The sequence below is a fragment of the Peromyscus maniculatus genome, chromosome 23 (genome assembly GCF_049852395.1).
Source record: "Peromyscus maniculatus bairdii isolate BWxNUB_F1_BW_parent chromosome 23, HU_Pman_BW_mat_3.1, whole genome shotgun sequence".
Taxonomy (NCBI): domain Eukaryota; kingdom Metazoa; phylum Chordata; class Mammalia; order Rodentia; family Cricetidae; genus Peromyscus; species Peromyscus maniculatus.
The window spans coordinates 51,856,824-51,878,413 of NC_134874.1; the positions used below are offsets into that span (position 1 = coordinate 51,856,824).

The 21,590-nt window shown below is 38.8% G+C and overlaps 2 protein-coding genes across 3 annotated transcripts in view; both read right to left on the minus strand.

The window, feature by feature from the left end:
- The window catches only part of LOC102909469 (vomeronasal type-2 receptor 116-like), a 46,495-nt gene extending 28,929 nt beyond the window's left edge, over window positions 1-17,566 (minus strand). The window contains exons 1-2 of the mRNA XM_076560368.1: window positions 17,349-17,566; window positions 1,103-1,394 (exon numbers count right to left, since the gene is read on the minus strand). Coding sequence (XP_076416483.1) covers window positions 1,103-1,394; window positions 17,349-17,566 — 510 coding nt within the window. The remainder of the gene's footprint in view (window positions 1-1,102; window positions 1,395-17,348) is intronic.
- Window positions 1-21,590, minus strand: part of LOC121826529 (cytochrome P450 3A25-like) — a 319,487-nt gene that overhangs the window by 152,426 nt on the left and 145,471 nt on the right. The gene's annotated exons all lie outside the window — the stretch shown is intronic.

Here is a 21,590-nt window from a genome sequence, read left to right on the forward strand (position 1 = left end):
ATATGGTCTTTGTCAAGTACTATGGGCTCCAAAGTTATTAAGAACTCTGAAGCAAGTGAGTGAACAATATTCTGTTCATGTTAGATATTAAAGGCACCAAGATTTCTCTTGTTCCAATTACAATGGAACAGAGTATGGGGTGTAGAGATAGACTGCAGAAGCATTACCAAGTGCTTTACTCTGACCACAGGACATCACCTTCCCTAAAACCTCTACCTTCAGAAATGTAAATAACACATTTTTTCACAGATTTCACTACTGTGTTAGAAAAGAGCAAATCATGAATATCTGGGGGAATTTCACCAAGCATTGTTGCATCATACTTCCCAAATGATAGATATGACAAAGTCATTACCAAGAAACTAATTTAAAATGCAAATCTCTGAGATAGATGGAAATTCCTGTGTATATAATTTTTTTTACTTTAGGATACAATAAATGTATGAACTGTTTCACTGAGTGATAATAATCAGTTTTACACTGTCTGATTTTCTAATCTTGATTTTCCATGAGTAAGGCACTCACCAAATATTTTCTCTATTTGCAGTGATGACTACTGATGGCTGCTTTGCTTCAGTAGTTCCTGGCAAGAGCCAATTGTCAGGATGTATCGAAGTATATGTTCTCTGTGAGTGCTATTCAGAGATCTACTTTCCAGAATGAGAAAATAAACTCCTTGGAACATTTTCATTTGTGATGGCCCAAGGATTGTCCCAGATTTGTTTACATGCCCTGAACTTACTATTCCTCTATCTGTCAGTCATTGAACACAGGGTTAACTATAAGATGTTTATACCCCAGCTTGGGCAGTTAGTTATCTGGGTTGTATGTTTGACTTATGAACAGCACTACCTATGAGCTGCCAAGTACATATTGCCAATGACTGGAGATAGAATCATGAATATTACTAAGTGATCTTCTTAGAAATCCACAGTATTTACTGCTCATGTTTTTCACCACACTCCACTGTTGATCATACCAACATACATGTAATTCTTTTACTTACATTTGAAATCACCTGCAGGAAATATAGACAACTTCTCCATTTTCTTTTGGTCAGATTTTTTATGTGATTATGGACACCAAAACTTTGCCAACTTACTTGTGGAACTTTGTAGAGTTCTAAAAGTGTTGCAATTGCAGCCGAAAATTCAGGCCTCGTTCCTGCAATGATTCCAAGAGCTTTGTGTTGAGTTTTGCATTTGTAGTTAGGGATAAACTCACTCCTTCCAGACAGCCACATCAGAGGGCCCTCCAAGGTTCTCCGGTGGGAGCTAAAGGCATTGTAGAGGTGGAAACCCAAGGTCACATTGGGAAGCAGGTGGACATCCTTATTGATCTCCTCCATGGCAAAGTAGAAGGCCAGCAAATATTGATAGTTTTTCCATCTCCCTCTAAACAGGAGGGGCAGATTGATGGGTACAGTCAGGCCATTGTTCTTAGAAACTCCTTAGCAAATTCAGGAAATTAGAGGTCATTAAGTCCTGACTTTTTTCCTGACACATAAAGCTTGTGTGAATGAGCCCCTGACAGCTCAGAAACATCATGGAATGACTCATGAAGTCTCAGTACTTGGTTTCTTGTAGAGCATAGTGTGGATTTAGTGTCACTTGTCTGTGTCCTATGGCTGATGATTACATGGTGCTTATGATGTTTCTATTCATGGAAGCATTGGGCGAGGGAAGAGTCACTAATGTTTTCTCTAAGATTGTGAATAAGGGTTTCATATCCTTTTATTTTGTAATGATTTGATTTCATACTCATTCAGAAAAGTGTAATAATTTTGTTTGCATGCATGCCTAGTGTTAAAGTGTTCCATTTGGAGACAGACAGAGAGCTAGGCACTAGGCATCTGCCTCCTGTTGTAGAAAACCTTGCAACAATCCCAGAACCTACATGGTGGCTCAGAACCATCTGTAGATCCATTCAGGAGCTCCTCTTCTAGCGTATTTGGGCCCCAGGCACACATGTGGCATACACACATATATAATAAGGAAAGTACTCAAACACCTGTCATAAAATAAATAAACCTTTTTGGAAGGCTTCTGGGGCTTGAGAAGTGAATGAGAGGTTAAGACTACTTGCTGTTCTTGGGGAGCGCTCTAACAGGTCAATGAAGCTACTCTTTGGGTTACAATAGTGTATACCAGTTTTAAGAAGTTATGTGTTCTCCTCTGGCCTCTTCAGTCAGAAGACACACATATGGTACACAGATAGACATGTAGGGAAAACACTCATAGACATAAAATAATAAAATTAAAAATCGAAAAACTAATAAAGAAAGGAGAGTTTCTCTAAGCTTGCAGATTAAATGAGTGATTGCGTCTTTTGTGTAAGCCAGTAAAAGAATCAAAGTTCATGAAAACAGAATATGAAAAAGAGGAAAAGCTCCCAAATCCATGAAGGCAGTGAAGCGTGCTCAGAACGAGAGGAAAGGAAACTTTGGAAGCAGGAAGTTGGGCTGAGCTGTCTCACACATGTCATTTGGTGGTTGGGGAGTGGTCCCTAGGAGCTGCTTTCAAAACTTTGCTTGACAAGAGCCTGCCTAGTCCCACTGCAGACAAGTCAGAGAATTCATGAGGCCCAAGTCCCCTGGGTTCTGTTGAAGCAGAATCTACCTAGAGGCCTGCGGGCAGCAGGAAGAAATGCAGTTTGTTTACACTGTGTTAATTTTAGATCTATGGCTAGATCCTCTGTTAAGAGAGAATCTGTTATTCAAAACCTAGTAATTGGAAGCTATGGAGAGAGGGAGAAATTATTCTTCCCCACCGATTATCCAATACCAAATTATCCAATACCAATATTCAGCAGTAAAAGTGTATACATGGCTATAAATGTATACATGTGTATCAATGTATGCATGTATATAAATGAATACATGTGCATAAGTGCATCTATGTGTACAAATGTATGCATGTGTACAGATGCATGCATGTGTATAAATGAATACATGTATAGAAATGTATGCATGTATATAAATGCATATATTGTAAAAATGCATAGATGTGTATAAATGTATTCATGTATAAAAATGCATATGTGTGTATAAATGTATGCATGAGTATAAATGCATGCAGTTTTATAAATGCATACATATGCATAAATATATGCATGTATAGCATCCTATAGTCTATGCATGCTTATAAAAGAATACATGTGTATAAATGCATGTATGTGTATAAATGAATACTTGTGTATGAATTATGAATTTCTATAAATGCATACATGTGTACAAAACAATGAATGTGTACAAATATATACATGTGTATAAATATACATGTATAGAAATATAAGCATGTGTATAAATGCATACAGGTATATAAGTGCATACATGTGAATATAATTGTATACTTGTGTATAAATACATACATGTGTACAAATTCATAGATGTGTTTAAATGCATACATGTGTATAATTGTATGCATGTTTATAAATACATACATGAGAATCCCTGGAAAGAGCCGTGTCTGCAATCTTACTGAATATAACCTCTGTGATATGGGTAGGTTGAAGTATTGTAGGTCTAGAGACTCATTAACTTATTCCAGGGTAACTGTAGCACCCTGAACAGCCATTTTTTGGACATGTGTGCAGGTGAGCTAACCTCCTATAACTAGTTAATTATATATGTTTGAAATCTACTAACTTATGAGACAACTGACTTCCAACAACCTAAAAGCTAAAAATGACATTGCATAGCATCTTGGGCCTGTGGGATAAGTTTTCACATCTTGCCCGTGACTTCCTCTCTTTTGTTTTCACTAATCTTTTGATTTACAAATTTCTTATATTTTACTGCAAAAACTTCATGAAACTGCCCCCACCTTGGAACATGGAATCTGGGGTCAGCCAAATCTGTGTTCACCAGCCATAGTCACTCAGATTTGTTTCTAGAATGAATTGTCTCTTCTGTTTGATCTGAGGGCTGAGGTTTTTCCTATGACACAAAAGCAATACTCAACACAAAACAATTGTTTCAGCTGGTTAAATTTGTGTACTCATTTGTGCTGTGGGATGGTCTGTATGTCAAATTGCTCTGATTGGTCAATAATTAAAACACTGATTGGCCAGTGGCTAGGCAGGAAGTATAGGTGGGACTAACTGAGAGGAAAAAAGAAAGAACAGGAAGGTGGAGAGAAACACTGCCAGCCGCCGCCGCCATGATAAGCCACATGTGAAGACACCGGTAAGCCACAAGCCACGTGGCAAGGTATAGATTTATGGAAATGGATTAACTTAAGCTATAAGAACAGTTAGCAAGAAGCCTGCCACAGCCATACATTTTGTAAGCAATATAAGTCTCTGTGTTTACTTGGTTGGGTCTGAGCGGCTGTGGGACTGGCGGGTGACAGAGATTTGTCCTGACTGTGGGCAGGGCAGGAAAACTCTAGCTACACATTTGTTTATATATGTGTGCACCCTTCTTCATAAAAATCATAAAACAAAATTAATTTGAGAGCGAGTAGGGCTGGGAGGACAGGATAGAGTTGGAGGTAGAAAATAAAAGGGGAAATGATAGAATTGCATCTTAAATATTGAGGTGATGGGGAGCAGAAAGATCAAAATATATTGTCTGCGATATGTTTATGAGCACTGTACTTAGTCTGCCTGATGTCCCGAGTGATAGAAAGTATAGAACGTGTATGTTAGAGAGCAGGACTGCAGGGAAATTATCGATCAAAGGAACTAAGCAGCAGGTAAGCTATTCCAGGAATGACATAAGAAAGAGAGCCCAGCCCTGGGCAACCACAAAACAGGCTTCTCACCAAAGAGTTATCCTGGGGTTTGAATGAAACCTCTGAGCCTATGAGGTCAGTAAAAAGTACGGAATTGCAAACCTGTTCATCATTGCAGTGAAGGACAAGACTGTGACATTCTGTTGACAGTCTGAGAGTCACACAGTAGCCCTCTCGCCTGGTGATTAATACTGCACAGGTTTTCAAGGGTCAGCAGCTGTAATGTTCTCATGATATGGTGGCTTCCTGGTCTCAAGTCACCAAGGAGACATCCTCCAGCTAAACAGTAATCAGAGCAGGATGGTTGGGGTTGGCCCCAAAGAATGAGAAAATCTTGCTAGTTCTCAGAATTTACAACTCAAAGTGGCTACATGGCTCTGATGTTCAAATGGGAAAATGGCTCCTATGAGCACAGGTTGGTGGACTTCAGATTCTCATCCAATAAAGACTCAGGAAAAACATAAGCCAGAGAAAAGACAAGAGTCCACACTGTCAGCTGACCTCCCTCCATATGTTCATCTTCTTTTTTTAATTTTTATACTTGATTCAATTTTTCTCCACTCCATTTAGCAGAGTATGTATGCTGAAATTACTTGAGAATACGTTATATGCACAGCATATGAGTTCATCAAATCTGTGCCACCCCCATTACCACATATTCCTCCCTTATCCTTCCTGACACTTTCTCCACCCAAATTCAAGTGCATTCTCTGTAATTCCCCATAGAGTCCACTCTGCATTACCAGCATACGCATTGTAGTAAGGCCTTCTGCTGCAGTATGGGAATCCTCTCAGTGTTTACACTTTAAAGAAAACTGAATTTCCTATTCCTGGAAGCTACCAAATGCCAAAGGCTCCTCAGGCAGAATGATATTCACGATCCTCTATCCCATTAATGTGTTTGGCATCTTTTCCTGAAGGTCCTGTGCAGTAGGTTCGTGTGTGCCATGACCATGTGATGTAACGAATAATTTCACCCCAAATCATGCACTTCTTTTGATTCTTAGAAAAGTCTACCTGTCTTCTGACATGGTCTCTGAGCTTTGGGGAAAGAGTTTATGATAAACATGCCCCATGTAGAGCTGAGCACAGTCTCTTATTATATGGTTGGTGACCACTTACAGGTCTTTGCAATAACCCCCAGCTATTGGAAAATGAAGCTTCTCTGAAAAGGTATGAAGGAAGTATGCATTGAACAGTCCATATAAAGGTAAGAACTGAGGAGGCAGGTACAATATTTGTCAATTTAGCATAATAATTATAGTAGTTTTCATTTTGGATCAATGGCATGACTAGCCAGAGATTCTTAGGTCAGTTAAGGGAGTGAGGCATAAGATCTGTCTAATGGAAGTGGACTTAAATATGATAAGATTATTAAGAGTTACCCTTATAATATTCATGCCACTGTAAAGATATGCCACCAGTGTGCATATCTTTCCCTGCCAGTCATAGTTGTAGATTTCAGAAATCACTGGTGTGTTAGACAGTTGATTATGTTTGCTTTTTTTAAGTGCATAAAGCTTTTCAGCTCTGTGGATGCTAGAAGGTATGAATAAAGTTTCCATGTCAGCTGCAGCTTGATTTCTCCAAGTCCTATAACTCAAGTATGCAAACACCATCAAATTTTGGAGGGTAACCACGAACAACAGAAATAGCTTGTAATGTTTGGGTGTGTATTGACAGCATTGACAAACAACTTGAAACATAACTAGCACTGGGATTTTTGTTTGATGGCCCACGGTATCTGAGAGAAGTACTATTCTGAAGCTATAGAAGAATGACATTTAAATTATTTATGTATGTATTTTAGGATGATTCTACATTAGTACATTCCCATGTAGTCTTCTCCAAGGTCCTACTGTTAATCCTTCATACACTCCCTCTGCTGACCTGAACTCCCAGAACTCACTGCCTAACCTTTCCTGCTCCAGTATTTCCATTCCCCTGTTCATACCACATGTGCTCCTTTCCTCCGCTAGTGAAATACCTTTTTTATTGCACCTTACTAGTTCCCTGATTTACACAGGTACACCAGTAAGTAGAGATACCTGAAGATTCAAAATTAGCATCTGCATATGAGAGAGAGCATTTGGCTTTGTCTTATTGTGTCTGGGTTACCCTATTCAGAGTGGTAATTCCTGATGCATCCATTACAAGTAAATTTTATAATTCTATTTGTGTTTTCAGCTGGATAAAATCAGTTGGTGTACATGTACTACAGTTTCATTATCCATACATCAGTAGAGGGACGTCTATGCTGCTTTCACTTCGTGGCTACTGTGAATATAGCAACAATGAACCTGGATGTTCAAGAATTTCTTTAGTAGGATTGTAGGCCTTTATGTATATGCCCAGGATTGATAAAAATAGAGGATATTGTAGATCTTTTTCCACACTTTTAGAAAGCCTCCACACTAATTTACATAGGGCCTACAGCAGTCTGTGGTCCCCTTAACCCACATAAGGGCCAGCATTTGTTGTAATTTGCATTCTTGGGTAAGACAAAATATCAAGGAAACGTTAATGTTTATTTCACTGGTTGCTAAGGAGATTGAACACCTTTAAAATCTTTCTCAGCCATTTGTATTCCATGTTTTCTGCACTCTCATTTCAGTGCCATGTGTTTTAAATTGGGTTGTTTGTTTTATCTAGAGTTAAATCAATGCCTGTTGATAAGACATTGGGATCTCTGTTTCCTGTTATCCCAACTTCTCTGGTTTTAGATGAAGTGAGAATGTTTGAGACATAGTCTTGAGGCCACTCCATGTTGAGGTGTGAATGTGTTGTCTAGAGTGTGAGTAGCCTGTGTGTCAGTCACATAGAAAGGGATGCTGCTCCTTTGTTATTTCAGACATTTCCTTCTGACAAATCTCTAGGTTACTTGGAGACATCATGGTTGAAATTCTTGTCACCGGGACACTTACCCTTCTCTCTCCCATCCTTGCTCTCCCTCCCAGTGTGTTCCCTCCTTACGTCTGGAGCTTGTTCTGCATACTCCTCAAGTGCCTTCTCCAATCTCTTTTCCTTCTCAGACTTGGAGATTCCATTAATCCTAGTTGTCTTATTGCAAATGACTTGGCCTCAGGACAGCTCAGTGACCATAGATGGCACACTGGTCTTCCAAATGCCCACAGACTGTAACAATTTCTTCCCAAACTAAATTCTCTCTCTCTCTCTCTCTCTCTCTCTCTCTCTCTCTCTCTCTCTCTCTCTCTCTCTCTCTCTCTCTCTTCTCAAAAATCTCTTGTCTCTGGGTCTTAGCTCCCTGCCCTTGTGTTATCTCAGAGCCTTCTTTCTTCTCTGCTTGCTCCAGTCCCTTCTCTCACCACTGGATACACTTTTACAAACATTCACATATATTATGGGTATGAATAATATTATAATATTAAAATTGTTTCATGCTTTTGTGTTCTATAAATAAAGTGTCTGTGGGGTTGGGTATTAGTTCTCTCCCTCCAGACCTGAGCATTCTGTTTAAGGGTTTTGTTCAAATCTGTCCTGTGTCAGGTGAGCCACCTCTACCTGTGACAAGAGAAGTAGAGAAAGCAGAATAGCACAGGAAACAATGCTGTGTGTTTCAAAACAGCTAAAAAGTAGATGATTCCCGATACAGGTCAGGGATGCTAATCTGCTTCCCTCTCTTACATCCCTAAAACTTTTGCTAAAGTATAAAGTTTATCTTTATGTTTGTAAGAAAAGTCTGTAAACTTTATCTCAGGCTTTGTAAATTCATTGAATGTGGTTGAAAAATCTGTAAAATCTGTAACAAAAAGTTAGGGTAAATTTTATTTTTAAAAAAGGATTGGGAGATATAAAATCTACATCATGCTTCTGTGTAACTTTAATTTAACTCTCATTCTGGAAGATCCATCTGACACAACACACTGTATATGTGACTTTAATTCAATGACTGTTTGTGGAAAACAGAACTTATAGCAAATGTTTGATGAATCTGCCAGCTCTCATTGGAACACGAGGTGAGGGACTCTTCTCCCACCCAGACAGTCCTGCCTCTAGGACCCAGGCCCTGGGACACAAGCAGTCCCCAAGTACCCCGACCCAACTCTGTCCCAGTTGCTGGCCAGCAAGAAAAAGTGCTGTGGGTAGACTCCCCCACCAAATCCCCCACTGGACCCTGCAATCTACAAGACGAATGTCATGCCCAATACCCATCTGCGTGTAACCCCAGTAACTTCCAGAGATAAGTTATCTACCAGCTCTCATTAGACCAAGAGGTGAGTAACTCTTCTCCCACCCAAAGAGTCCTGCCTCAAGGATACAGGCCCTAGGACACAGCCTATCTATGAGAACCCCCACCCAACTCTGCCCAAGTTGCCAGCCAGCAGAAAAAACTCCTGTAGGCAGGCTCCTCCACCAAAACCCCCCATCAGTCCCTGCATTCTACAGGACCCACGCCTTACCACAATAACCATCTACCTGCGACAACATGAAAAATGCCAGCTCTCATTGGACAAAGAGTTGCTGGCCAGGAGGTAAATTTCCTGTGTCAGGCTCCCCCACCAAAACTCCCCATAGGACCCATCAATCTACAAGACCCATGCCCTACCCTAATACCCATCACCCTGGGATACCAGTAGCTTCTTGAGACACACAATCTGCTAGCTCATATTGGACCAAAAGATGCTTCCTGAGGCCGGGCGGTGGTGGCGCACGCCTTTAATCCCAGCACTCGGGAGGCAGAGCCAGGTGGATCTCTGTGAGTTCGAGGCCAGCCTGGGCTACCAAGTGAGCTCCAGGAAAGGCACAAAGCTACGCAGAGAAACCCTGTCTCGAAAAACCAAAAAAAAAAAAAAAAAGAAAAAAGATGCTTCCTGAGACACAGAATCTGCCAGCTCTGACTGGACCAAGAGCCCTAATAAGACCAAGAGAGGCTCCCAGAGTCTCAGAATAAGGTAGCTTGGACTGGACCAAGAACAGTTCCCTGACATACACAATCTGCCAGCTTCAATTAGACCAAGAGCTAAGATTGGACCCAGAAGGATCCCCCTGTGACACAGACACAGAAAGCAAAGAGTGGACCAAGAGCACCTCACTTTGACACAGGCACCTTTTGCAACTATTGGAGGAAGAAATGGGTAGATGTCAGTGCAAAAATACATACAGCAGCATAAGGAGCAATCTGGCATAACCAAAACCTAGCCCGCCTACAACAGCAAGATCTGAATATCACAATGTAGAAGAAGCAAAAGAAGGTAACCTTAAAAATAACTAAATAAAGATGCTACAGGCCTTTAAAGAGGAAAGGAAATTTCCCTTTAAAGAAACTGACGGAAAGACAAACAAAAAAAATTGTAAGAAATGAATAAATCCCTTAAAGAAAGCCAAGAAAACCATGAAAAAGCAAATAAACATGTGAAGGAAACAGTTCAAAACCTGAAATTTTAAACAGAAACAATGAAGAAGACACAAACAGAGGAAATGCTGGAAATACAAAATCTGATTAAACAATCAGGAACACAGATGCAAGCATAACCAACAGAATACAAGAGATGGAAGAGAGAATCTCTGGTATAGAAGATACAGCAGAGGAAATAGATTCATTGGTCAAAGAAAACAGTAAAGCCAAAAGAGTCATAACACAAAATGTCCAGGAAATCTTGGATACCATGAAAAGGCCAAACCTATGAATAATAGGGATAGAAGAAGGAGAAGAATAGCAACTCAAAGGCACAGAAAATATATTCAACAAAATCATGAAAGAAACCTTTCCCAACATAAAGAAGGAAATACCTATGAAGATACAAGAAGTTTATAGAACACCAAATAGACTAGAACCCCCCAAAAAGTCTTCTAACCACATAATAATTAAACCACCAAAGATACAGAATAAAGAAAGAATATTAAGAGCAGCAAAGTTTCTCTTTTTTCGGTCAAGTGACTTAAAAAGGCAGACCCATCAGAATAACACCTCAATCCTCAATGGAGACTTTGAAAGCCAGAAGGTCCTGGACAGATGTAATGTAGACAATAAGAAACTATGAATGCCAGCCTAGGTTAATATACCCAGCAAAACTTTCAATCACCATAGACAGACTGAACAAGATATTACAAGACAAAAATCAGATTTAAATAATACCTATCCACAAAGCCAGCCCTACAGAAAGCACTAGAAGGAAAACTCCAACCTAAGGAAGTCAGATGTACCCTCGAAACCACAAGCAACAGATAACCCCAAAAGAAGGGAAATACACACACACTACAACCAAAAAAATCACTGCTTCCTAACATCCCTTAATATCAATGGACTCAATTCTCCTATAAAAGGATATAGGCTAACAGAATGTATACAAAATCAGGAACTATCCTTCTGCTGCACACACCTCAATTTCAAAGATAGCCACTGCCTCCGAGTAAAAGACTGAGAAAAGGCTTTCCAATCAAATGGACTTAAGAAGCAAGCTGGTGTAGCTATCCTAATATCTAACAAAATAGACTTCAAACTAAAATCAATCAGGAAGGACACTACATATTCATCACAGGAAAGATCCACCAAGATGAAGTCTCAATTCTAAACACTTATGCCCCAAATACAAAGGCACTCACATATGTAAAAGAAACATTACTAAAGCTTAAATCACACATCAAACATCACACATTAATAGTGGGAGACTTCAACACCGCACTCTCACCACTAACAGATGTTATGACTCAAATGGCCTTAATTGATATCTACAGAACATTCTACCCTAACAACAAACAATATACGTTCTTCTCAGCACCCCATGGAACTTTCTCTAAAATCAACCAGATAGATACTCAGTCACAGAGCAATTCTCAACAGATACAAAAAAATGGAAAACCTCATGTATTCAATTGGACCACCATGGCTTAAAGTTAGATTTTAACAACAAAATTTACAGAAAGCCTACAATATCATGAAACTGAATAATGACCAACTGAATTACCACTGGGTCAAAAAAGAAATAAAGAAAGATATTAAAGCCTTCCTAGAATTCAATGAAAATGAATGTACAACATACCCAAACTTATGGGACACTATGAAATCAGTGCTAAGGTGAAAATTCATAGCACTAAATACCCACATAAAGAAGTTGGGGAAATTTCACACTAGTGACATAACAGCACACTTTAACAGCTCTAGAACAAAAAGAAGCAAAGAAGCAAACTCACCCAGGAGGAATAGATTCCAGGAAATAATCAAATTGAGAGTTGAAATCAATAAAATGGAAACAGAGAAAACAAATCAAAGAATCAATGAAGCAAAGAGTTGGTTCTTTGAGAAAATCAACAAGATAGACAAGCCCTTATCCAAGCTAACCAAAAGGCAGAGAGAGAGAGCATTTAAATTAATAAAATCAGAAATGAAAAGAGAGACATAACAACAGACAACAAGGAAATACAGAGAATCACCAGGTCGTACTTCAAACACCTGTACTACACAAAATTAGAAAATTTAAAAGAAATGGACAATTTTCTATTTAGGCACCACATACCAAAGTCAAACCAAGACAAGAAAAACAATTTAAATAGACCAATAACCCCTCAGGAAATAGAAACAGTCATTAAAAGTCTCCCAAGCAAAAAAAAAAAAAAAAAAAGCACAGGACCAGATGGCTTCAATGCAGAATTCTACCAGATTTTCAAAGAACATTTAATACCAATACTCTTCAAATTGTTCCACACAATAGAAACGGGCAGAACATTACCAAACTCCTTTTATGAGGCTATAGTTACTCTGATTCCCAAGCTACACAAATATTCAACAAAGAAAGAGAGGTACAGATCCATCTCCCTCATGAACATTGATGTAAAAATACTCAATAAAATATTGGCAAACCGAATCCAAGAACACATAAAAAAATTATCTACCATAATGAAGTAGGCTTCATCTCAGAGATGCAAAGACGGTTCAACACATGAAAATCTATCAATGTAATACACCATATAAAAAAAACTGAAAGAAAAAAAACACATGATCATGTCATTAGATGCTGAAAAGGCCTTTGTCAAAATCCAACACCCCTTCATGGTAAAGGTCTTGGAGAGATCAGTAATACAAGGAACATACATAAACATAATAAAGGCAATTTGCAGCAAGCCAACAGCCAACATCAAATTAAATGAAGAGAAACTCAAAGCGATTTCACTAAAATGAGAACAAGACAAGGCTGTCTACTCTCTCAGTATTATTCAATATAGCACTTGAAATTCTAGCCAGAGCAATAAGACAAAAAAAGAGATCAAAGGAATACAAATTGGAAAGGAAGAAGTCAAACTTTCACTATTTGTGGATGATATGATAGTATACATAAGTGACCCCAAAAATTCTACCAGGGAACTTCTATAGCTGATAAACACTTCCATTAATGTGGAAGGATACAAGATTAACTCAATAAAAATTTAGCTCTCCTACATACTATTGATAAATGGGCTGAAAAAAAATTAGAGAAACATCACCCTTTACCATAGCCACAAATAATATAAAATACCTTGGGGTAACTCTAACTAAGCAAGTGAAAGAACTGTATCACAAATACTTCAAGTCTTTGAAGAAAGAAACTGAAGGAGTAATCAGAAAATGGAAAGATCTCCCACTCTCATTGATAGGTAGGATTAACATAGTTAAAATGACAGTCTTACCAAAAGCAATCTACTGATTAAATGCAGTCTCCATCAAAATCCCAACACGATTTTTCCCATACCTGGAAAGAACAATACTCAACTTCATATGGAAAAAACAAAAACCCAAGATAGATAAAAAAAAAAAAACCTGTACAATAAAGCAACCTCTGGAGGCATCACCATCCCTGATCTCAAGCTCTACTATAGATCTATAGTAATAAAAACAGCTTTGTACTGGCATAAAAAACGATATGTGGACCAACAGAATCAAATTGAAGACCTGACATTAATCCACATGCCTATGAACATCTGATTTTTGACAAAGAAGCTAAACTGTACAATGTGGACTGTATTTATGGTTTAAGGTTTTACTTTGATGCTAAAGGATCTTCAATTAAATCTTCAACTCAAAATTTTAAGGCTCAGATTGACAGGGAAAAACTGTAAAATTCTAATCTTATACAAACTATGAACTTGGTATAAAATGTAGAAGATAATTAAGACACGCAAGTTAATGGTCAGTTGTAGTTAGATAGGTCCATAGGGTCAAGGAGATTGGCTCAGACCAGTAGCCAAGGTATGCACATAATATACTTCCTTAAAAGCCAACCTGGAGACTGCCTGAGGGCCTAGCAACAGGAGCTATAAGAGTTCCTGGTCACTGTCAGAGGTCCTGGTTACTGTCAGAGTTCCTGATCATGCAGTGTGCCTGAGAACCTAGCAATAGTCCCTGTCTAAGTTCCTGATTATGCCCAGCCAATGAGGGATGACCACACAGACTAGGCACTGGGAGGAGGGTATATAAGGGCTTCCCTGTTATTGAATAAGGGAGTTCGTTATTTGCCTTCAATGGACTCTTGGTGTCTGTGCCAATGATGCTGTGCCTTCTCACCCCCTCCCACAAGGGAGCCATTAGAATCTAAGCAACAGTCAGTTACTTTATAATGATCAAACTTTTACTGTGCTCCGAACTGTGGTTTTGGTAATGCTGAGTATAAATAAATGTAAATCATTTACAGAGGGGCAAGCCATAGCCTTATGTACATGCCATCAAGGATAAGCATGAAGCAAGTAACTGAAAATAAGTAAAGTTTGTTTAAAATCAGATATAGTTAATAAATTAGATGATGTCCCTCAGAGAGATCTGCTGAATATGGAATGTAGACTATTTAACAAAAAAAGCTTCCCCTGATACACAAAAATACCAGCTTCTAGAATCAGCTTCTGAGACTATTCACAAATATGGTGGAAGAACATACTCCACCTTGACCTTTCCTCAGTTGTGCTAATGTGGACAACTGGGCTCATACCTGGCACACAATTTACCCACCACCAGGTCCCCATGAAAATGTAGACACTGTTGAGTTAGATGCCCTACTCTGTCCAGCCAAGGTAGGTCAGTTTTCCCAAGTTCCTCCTTCACAGAAACATCTCTCAGACCTCATGAGTCTGGTGTTTGAAGGTAGATGTTCCCCTGTGTGGCAACCAAAGTCTTAATAGTGTCTTGTGTGACACCCAAAAAGTGACAGCCCTGCTCCCAACAGAGTCATAGAGACCACCATGGAGAATTCCAGATGGATGCTTAGGTGTCAGATAAGTCTCTGTCATTTTAACTGATACAGGGGTAGTTTTGATATACTTCCTACTCAAATTGGTCTCTCTGATTTCTGATGGTGGTGCTAACAAGTTGTTGTTTTATAAGTTTAGCAGAAGCAAGCAGACCTACCAGCTCCTCCCAACAAGGCTGCAGCTCCATGGTCAGTTTATATAATATGTGAAAATTATGTCCTGTTTATTTTTAAAATAATAGGTCATCTGCTGAAGAAGGCAGACTCATAGACAGTGTCATCTTGCTGACAGGCTTCATACTGAAAAAGATATCCTCACAAACTAGGTTTAAATGAAAACCAAACTGAAGCTATCATGCTATTATTCGGCAAAAATAATAAAACTTTTTACTATTCATTTATTAAAGGAACTTGCTTTTCAATCATTCTTCCTATTAATGAGCCATATATGTATTCTGGTAAATGATTGGATAGATAAAAATGGATTAAAGTTGATGTAAGTTTGAGGGTCATAGGAAGGGATATATTATGTACACACAAGGTGCAAAGGTCTGAGGAAGTGACTCAAGGTATGTGAAAATAAGACTTAAAGATTTCTAAGTTTCAGAGTTTTATGACAGTAGTATGTGGAGTTCTGACAAGCTAGTAATCTATCCTTGGTAAAGCACTGGCTACTATTATAGTCACAGGCCAAAAGTTTTAATTTTCTTTCATTGTTTACTAAACATAGACTTAAAAGTGCTGCTGGCTGATTGTGATGAAAATATCCATGTTGTGTGTGTGTGTGTGTGTGTGTGTGTGTGTGTGTGTGTGTGTGTGTGTGTGTGTGTGTGTAAAACTTGGCTAGAAGAAAAAGGATTCAAATTTGTAACTGAGAACCATCCTTTGGGTCCCCAAGTTTTTACTATGTCTATAAAGTGCAAGTCTACCCCAAGTGTACACAAACACTGGTTTTGTTCTTTTATACAATGAGGATTTGAGCACTGATTACAGACAGTGTTCATGACAATATATCTAAAACTTTTATCTCTGAGAGTAAACTTAAAAAAATTAATGTAAGCTTCAGGCAGGCGTGACTTGACTCCACCTATGACAGATTAAACAGACTCCCAAAAATAGCTCCTGTCAATAAACAGTTCCAGCTTTCCTCCCTACTGCCTATCCCTGAGGATGGACTCTCTCCTTCTCCTGGTCTTGGGACTCCCTCCACCTCCTGCTGTAGCGGGATACTGAACTACAGTCTTTCCATCCCGTGAAAGCATTCCTAAGGGAACTTTAATTGCCAAATGAATTAGGCATGTATGTTGGCATTTTTCTTTTCACATACTCCATAATACCACAACTACCAGGACTACAGGCCTGGAAGACTGTTTCCTGCTCACAGAACAGTGCATGGATTGCACCTTAAAGAAGAGACTTCTCAGTGAGGATCATCTTAATCTAGAATTGATGTTCAAATGAACAAAGGTACCAACAAAAGCAACAATAGAAAAAATGTAGAAAATATGGAAAAGCAAGACCAAATAAATCCTCCACAATATCATAACAAACCAACAAAAAATCTCAAAGATACTGAGAGAGACCAAGTGCCAGATGAGTAGTTCAAAAGGCAAAAAGATGATGTCCCAAAAGAACATAGAAACAAGCAAGTAAAACCAACTTAGCATTGAGACAAGATGCAACACTGTACAGGAAAGCAAAGGTTAAGGGACAAGAACAACAGCAATTATATATATATCAAAGACTCAGTATCAAGAAAGTCAAATCCTAAATGGAAACTGAGATTCTTCCAGCGGGGAGAACAGATAGCAACGTTGGAAATGAAAAACACAAAACCTCCAATAAAACACAGGGGAAAGTGATGCCAGGAGAACTGACTAAGCAGAAGACAGACTATCAGGCATGAAGGATGTGATTTCAGAACGCTGCATTAAAATATCAATAAGGAATTGATAAGTAATAAACATGACCACAGTGTCCAAACCCTGAGATATTTTAAAGAGACCAATGCAAGAACCTGTGGAATAGGAAATGCTAAGATGTGTATTAAAGACATGGGGATTTAGCAGAAACTCTCCAGGTCTGTAGAAAGAAACAGACATTCCAACAAGAGTCATTTAGATTCTCAAATATATGTGAACAGGGTGGAGCCTCTCCTTGTCATGTTAGAGTCAATGTGTGAAAACAATATAAGCCTGTCTGTGGACTCACAGAATGGACAGACACAAAAGTTGTTTTCCCTCTTTGATCTCTACCTGACTGAAAAATAAACAAGAGGAAAGCAAAGGTCTATAAGATGTATAATGAAGAAGGAAAGTTTGCAAATGAGTTTCACATTTCTGTGTATACAGTTCATTATACTCAAAGGAATTACATGTGCACAGAGGAGCACTCACTGTCATGTAGCCAGAACCCTTAGCACAGACACACAAATACTTACGGAATGTTATCAAATATATCCGGTTTGATCTCAAAAAATATATGGCTTTTGTATAATCCTTCTGTTGTGATGTAAATGGGAACAAATGCGCCTAGGATTATGTCAGCCTTCATGGAGGTGCTCGGCTTCCAATAATCAAAGCATCTCTGATGATTCATTTCACCTAATATAAACAAAGACTGCAGGAGTAGGAAGAGACAATGCAGAGGAAGGGACATGTCAGGGTCTGCACCACACAGAGACAATGTCCTGCAACTAGACTGAGCTGTGGAGGAGATTATTGACTTAGGTCATGGAACAGGCTCAGACTTCAACAGTATCAGAGAACACTGTATGCTACAGCTGGCTGCTGATGTTGCATCAGGCTCTCAGGCTGCACATAGTCTATGGTTCTCATGCCAGACAAGGGCACAGACAGAAGCAAAGTCCAGACAACTGAGGGGAAGTCAGAGTGCTGAGCTTCTCCTCTAACTGTAACTAGAGTGGCCCTGAATGGGCTGGCTTTTCTTGATTCTGTTCCCCTCTCACACATGTGCTCTGGGGATCTCCTAGTCCTGGGGCTCTGCACCTGCATCCTCTATGCTGGTGGAAAATATGTTTGTTTCTTTCCTTCTTTACCCACCTCTATGATTTCATAATGGTCCACAGTGGCTTTGAAGAGCACCATAGCCAGAGACTGAATTGTGGGTCATCAATCCAGATTGTTTGATTTAGATTGCTGTTTTGGAAGACACAGATAAAAATTATAAACACTGAGAAAAAGCCATAGCTGGCTGCCACAAAGCATGCACTTGTAATATTCCATACAATAATTTCACAAGAGGGTGAAGTGGTAATGACTATTTCTAGTGTCTGCCATTCAGAAGCACAATGAACTTGTATCTATCTTGACTCCCTGGTCTGTTCTCTCCTCCTTGTAGAAATAATTATGAAGATGGAGAAAGGAGTAAGGACATTCCAGACAAGTACAGATAATTTCCTACCTCAAGCATTCAAAATATTAAGCAGTTCCCAAGCAGTAATCTGTGTTCTGCTATTAGTGGACTCTAGTACCACCTTTCCCATCTACATTTTGTAAAAATTCACAATGAAATAGAATCATACTTGATTTACACACTTCTTCCTCTCTCCTGTAATACTATTCATCAGAAATACCATTGATATACTGTTATATATTATGGATAATTATTATATAGTAGAAGACAAATCAAATTTTGTATATGCATATATGTTAGATAGGTAGCAAAAATTTATTAAAAAAGAGGCCATGGATTTTCAAAGGAGCAATGAGGACTACACTGGGGAATTTGGAGTACATAAATGGAAGGACAAATCAAGTAATTATATTCAATAAATAAATAAATGGATGGATGTCTCTTATGTATAACCTTACAAAATTTTGATTATTGGAGTCCTTAAAATATACACAAAGTACTTTCAATTCAACAATGTATAGTATTATTATTATTATTATTATTATTATTATTATCTCTTCTTCACACACCTTGAAGTATTTCTTTAAATTACCCCCTCTTTCATCACTGAAATGTGTTCTTTGACAAGCAATTCCTCAATACCCTGATATTCAGCCTCTCACAGTCACCATTCACACTTATGTCAGGGGATCGACTTTAGGATCCAGTTTTGAATGAGGTCAGACAGCATTTGATTTTTTGTGCCTAGCTCATGTCACTGAACATGATCTCTGCATTCATCTATATGTTCAAAATAATAGCATTGCCTTTGTTGAAAGGTTGAATACTATTTATATGTTTGTAGGAATACATATGTATATACATACACATATATGCATGGTGCATGTAACAAGAGTTACTGATGATAAAATTCCAGATAATCAAAGAGCCTATGAATGGCTGTATGAGAAAATTTGGAGGGAGGAAATGGATGTGAGAGCAGGCATGATTATATTACAATCTCAAAACCAAAGAAAAATGTTTTCTCTGCATAAAGAAATCAAATAATACAATATCTTGCATTTATGAGTTTAAGGACAATCAAGTCATTTCTAATTGTGTGCACTCTAAATTATGCTTCAGTAAACATGAATGGAGATGTGTCCTTGACCAGCACATGCCATGTGTTGTTTTAATATGTATGATGGTGGAATCACTCACTTAGTGTATACAGTGAATACTCTATTTTTAACTGACAGAGGAATTTTTGTGTTATTTTCTTGATAACTGTGTAATATTAAATTCTCTCTGTCTTGGTTAGGGTTTCTATTACTCTTATGAAGGAAAACATTTAATTTTTGTGGCTCTCTTACAATTCAGAGGTTTACTTCTTTATAATCATGGTGAAAAGCAAGGCAACAGGCAGGCAGACACAGTGCTAGAGCAGGAGCTGAGAGTCACTACATCTTGATTTGGAAACAATATGAAGCAGTCTGAATCACTGAGTGGGTATATATGAGAACTCAAAGCCTGCCTCCACAGTGACACACTTCCTCCAATAAGGCCACACCCATACCAACAAAACCATACCTTCTAATAGTGCCCCTCTATGGAGAGCCATCCCTCACTGCCTCATTTCCCCCAGAGTACTCTTGAGTAGGAGCAGCAAGAAATATTAGTTAGAAGGGTAGAGGGGAGAGAAACAGAGAGAAATGCAGGATAGCCTCATAGGGCCTGCATCCCAGTCCATCGGGCCTTGATTATTTCTGCCCTAGGGTATTTAAAGGAATGCCAAGGGGTTGAGCAAAAGGCCTCCCACCAGCACAGCCAAGTGCACACCATCTCAGATACCTGCACTCAAGCCTATGGTCTAATTACCCTCTCTATGCAGACCTACTGGGTAAAGCCACTAGGAAACCTAAAAATGGGCTCCAACAGGTCCCCCCTTTCTTAATATATAAAAAAAAAAACATTAAGAGCTCACAGGAATCTCCATAGCTGTCATACCTCCAAGTATGGGAGTAGTGGATGAAAATTTTAGGCCTATGGGGTAGTCCGTGAGGCTGTATTGTTTGAACCAGTTGCCTTGAAACTGCTCTAGATGTTGGATCATCTGGGCCATGGTGTCATTGGAGACCTTTCAGGGTGTCTTGGCTGGTGAAACCTGATGTATCTTAATCTGGAACAAATCCACAGCCTCTGGCTTTCTGTGGAAACAAAAGCAGAACCTCTTTTCCAAAGCAACATATCCTTAAATCCAAATTTTGAAGTGAAGGTACCTTTCAAATATACATTTTGGCATAACTGAACAGCTTTTGCAATTAAATGTTTTTCTTCAGTTACAAATATCAAAGAGAACATAATCCAGATTCTCTGTGTGGTAGCCATCTTTATATGGCTTATTTTTTATATTACCTTGAGCCTATTGCTTTAAACTGTAGCATTCTAAGACTAAAAAGGCAGTGTGGCTGCTGGCTCTGCCCATTTTAGCTTACCAACATGGCGTTTTCCACCAGTTCTGTGAGTCATCAAGTCTCAGAAATAGTGAGTCTAAGCTTTTATCAAAGCAGCGTGTAGCCCAGAAACCTTTTTTTTTTAAATACTAGTAAAGACTAAATCTACCACACAGCGTAATGTGCCGCTGGCAGACACCTTATTACCGCCATACTGCTGGTCAAATGCAAACGCCAGGAACCCGCCAGTAGTTCAAACCCGCATTTTGTGTTATCTAGCTGCCCTTGTGAGACATGAAGAAGGAACCTGGTTTTGGCTCTGTTTAAAATTGGTTATTAAATATTCTCAAGTTTAAGGTGGAAACTCGAGCCATTGGGCGCCATTTGTAGCTGGACAGCTTCTCTCCAGGCTCCACCAAGCCCCGCAGTCCCACAATCCACGTATAAAATAATCACTCAGACGCTTATATTATTTATAAACTGTATGGCTGTGGCAGGCTTCTCGCTAACTGTTCTTATATCTTAAATTAATCCATTTTTATAAATCTATACCTTGCCACGTGGCTGGTGGCTTACCGGCATCTTTACATGCTGCTTCTCCTGGCGGTGGCTGCAGTGTCTCTCCTCCTTCTTCCTGTTTCCCCAATTCTCCTCTCTCTTTGTTCCATCTATACTTCCTGCCTGGTCACTGACCATCAGTGTTTTATTTATATAGAATGATATCTACAGCACTGGTGCATTATATCAATAGGTTAACATAATGATTCTAACATGAACATTACTATACACCATTATAATTCCTACAAACATATATTCAAAGGCAATATTCTCACTAAACTCATCAATACTTACTTATAAACCTACATACAAAAACA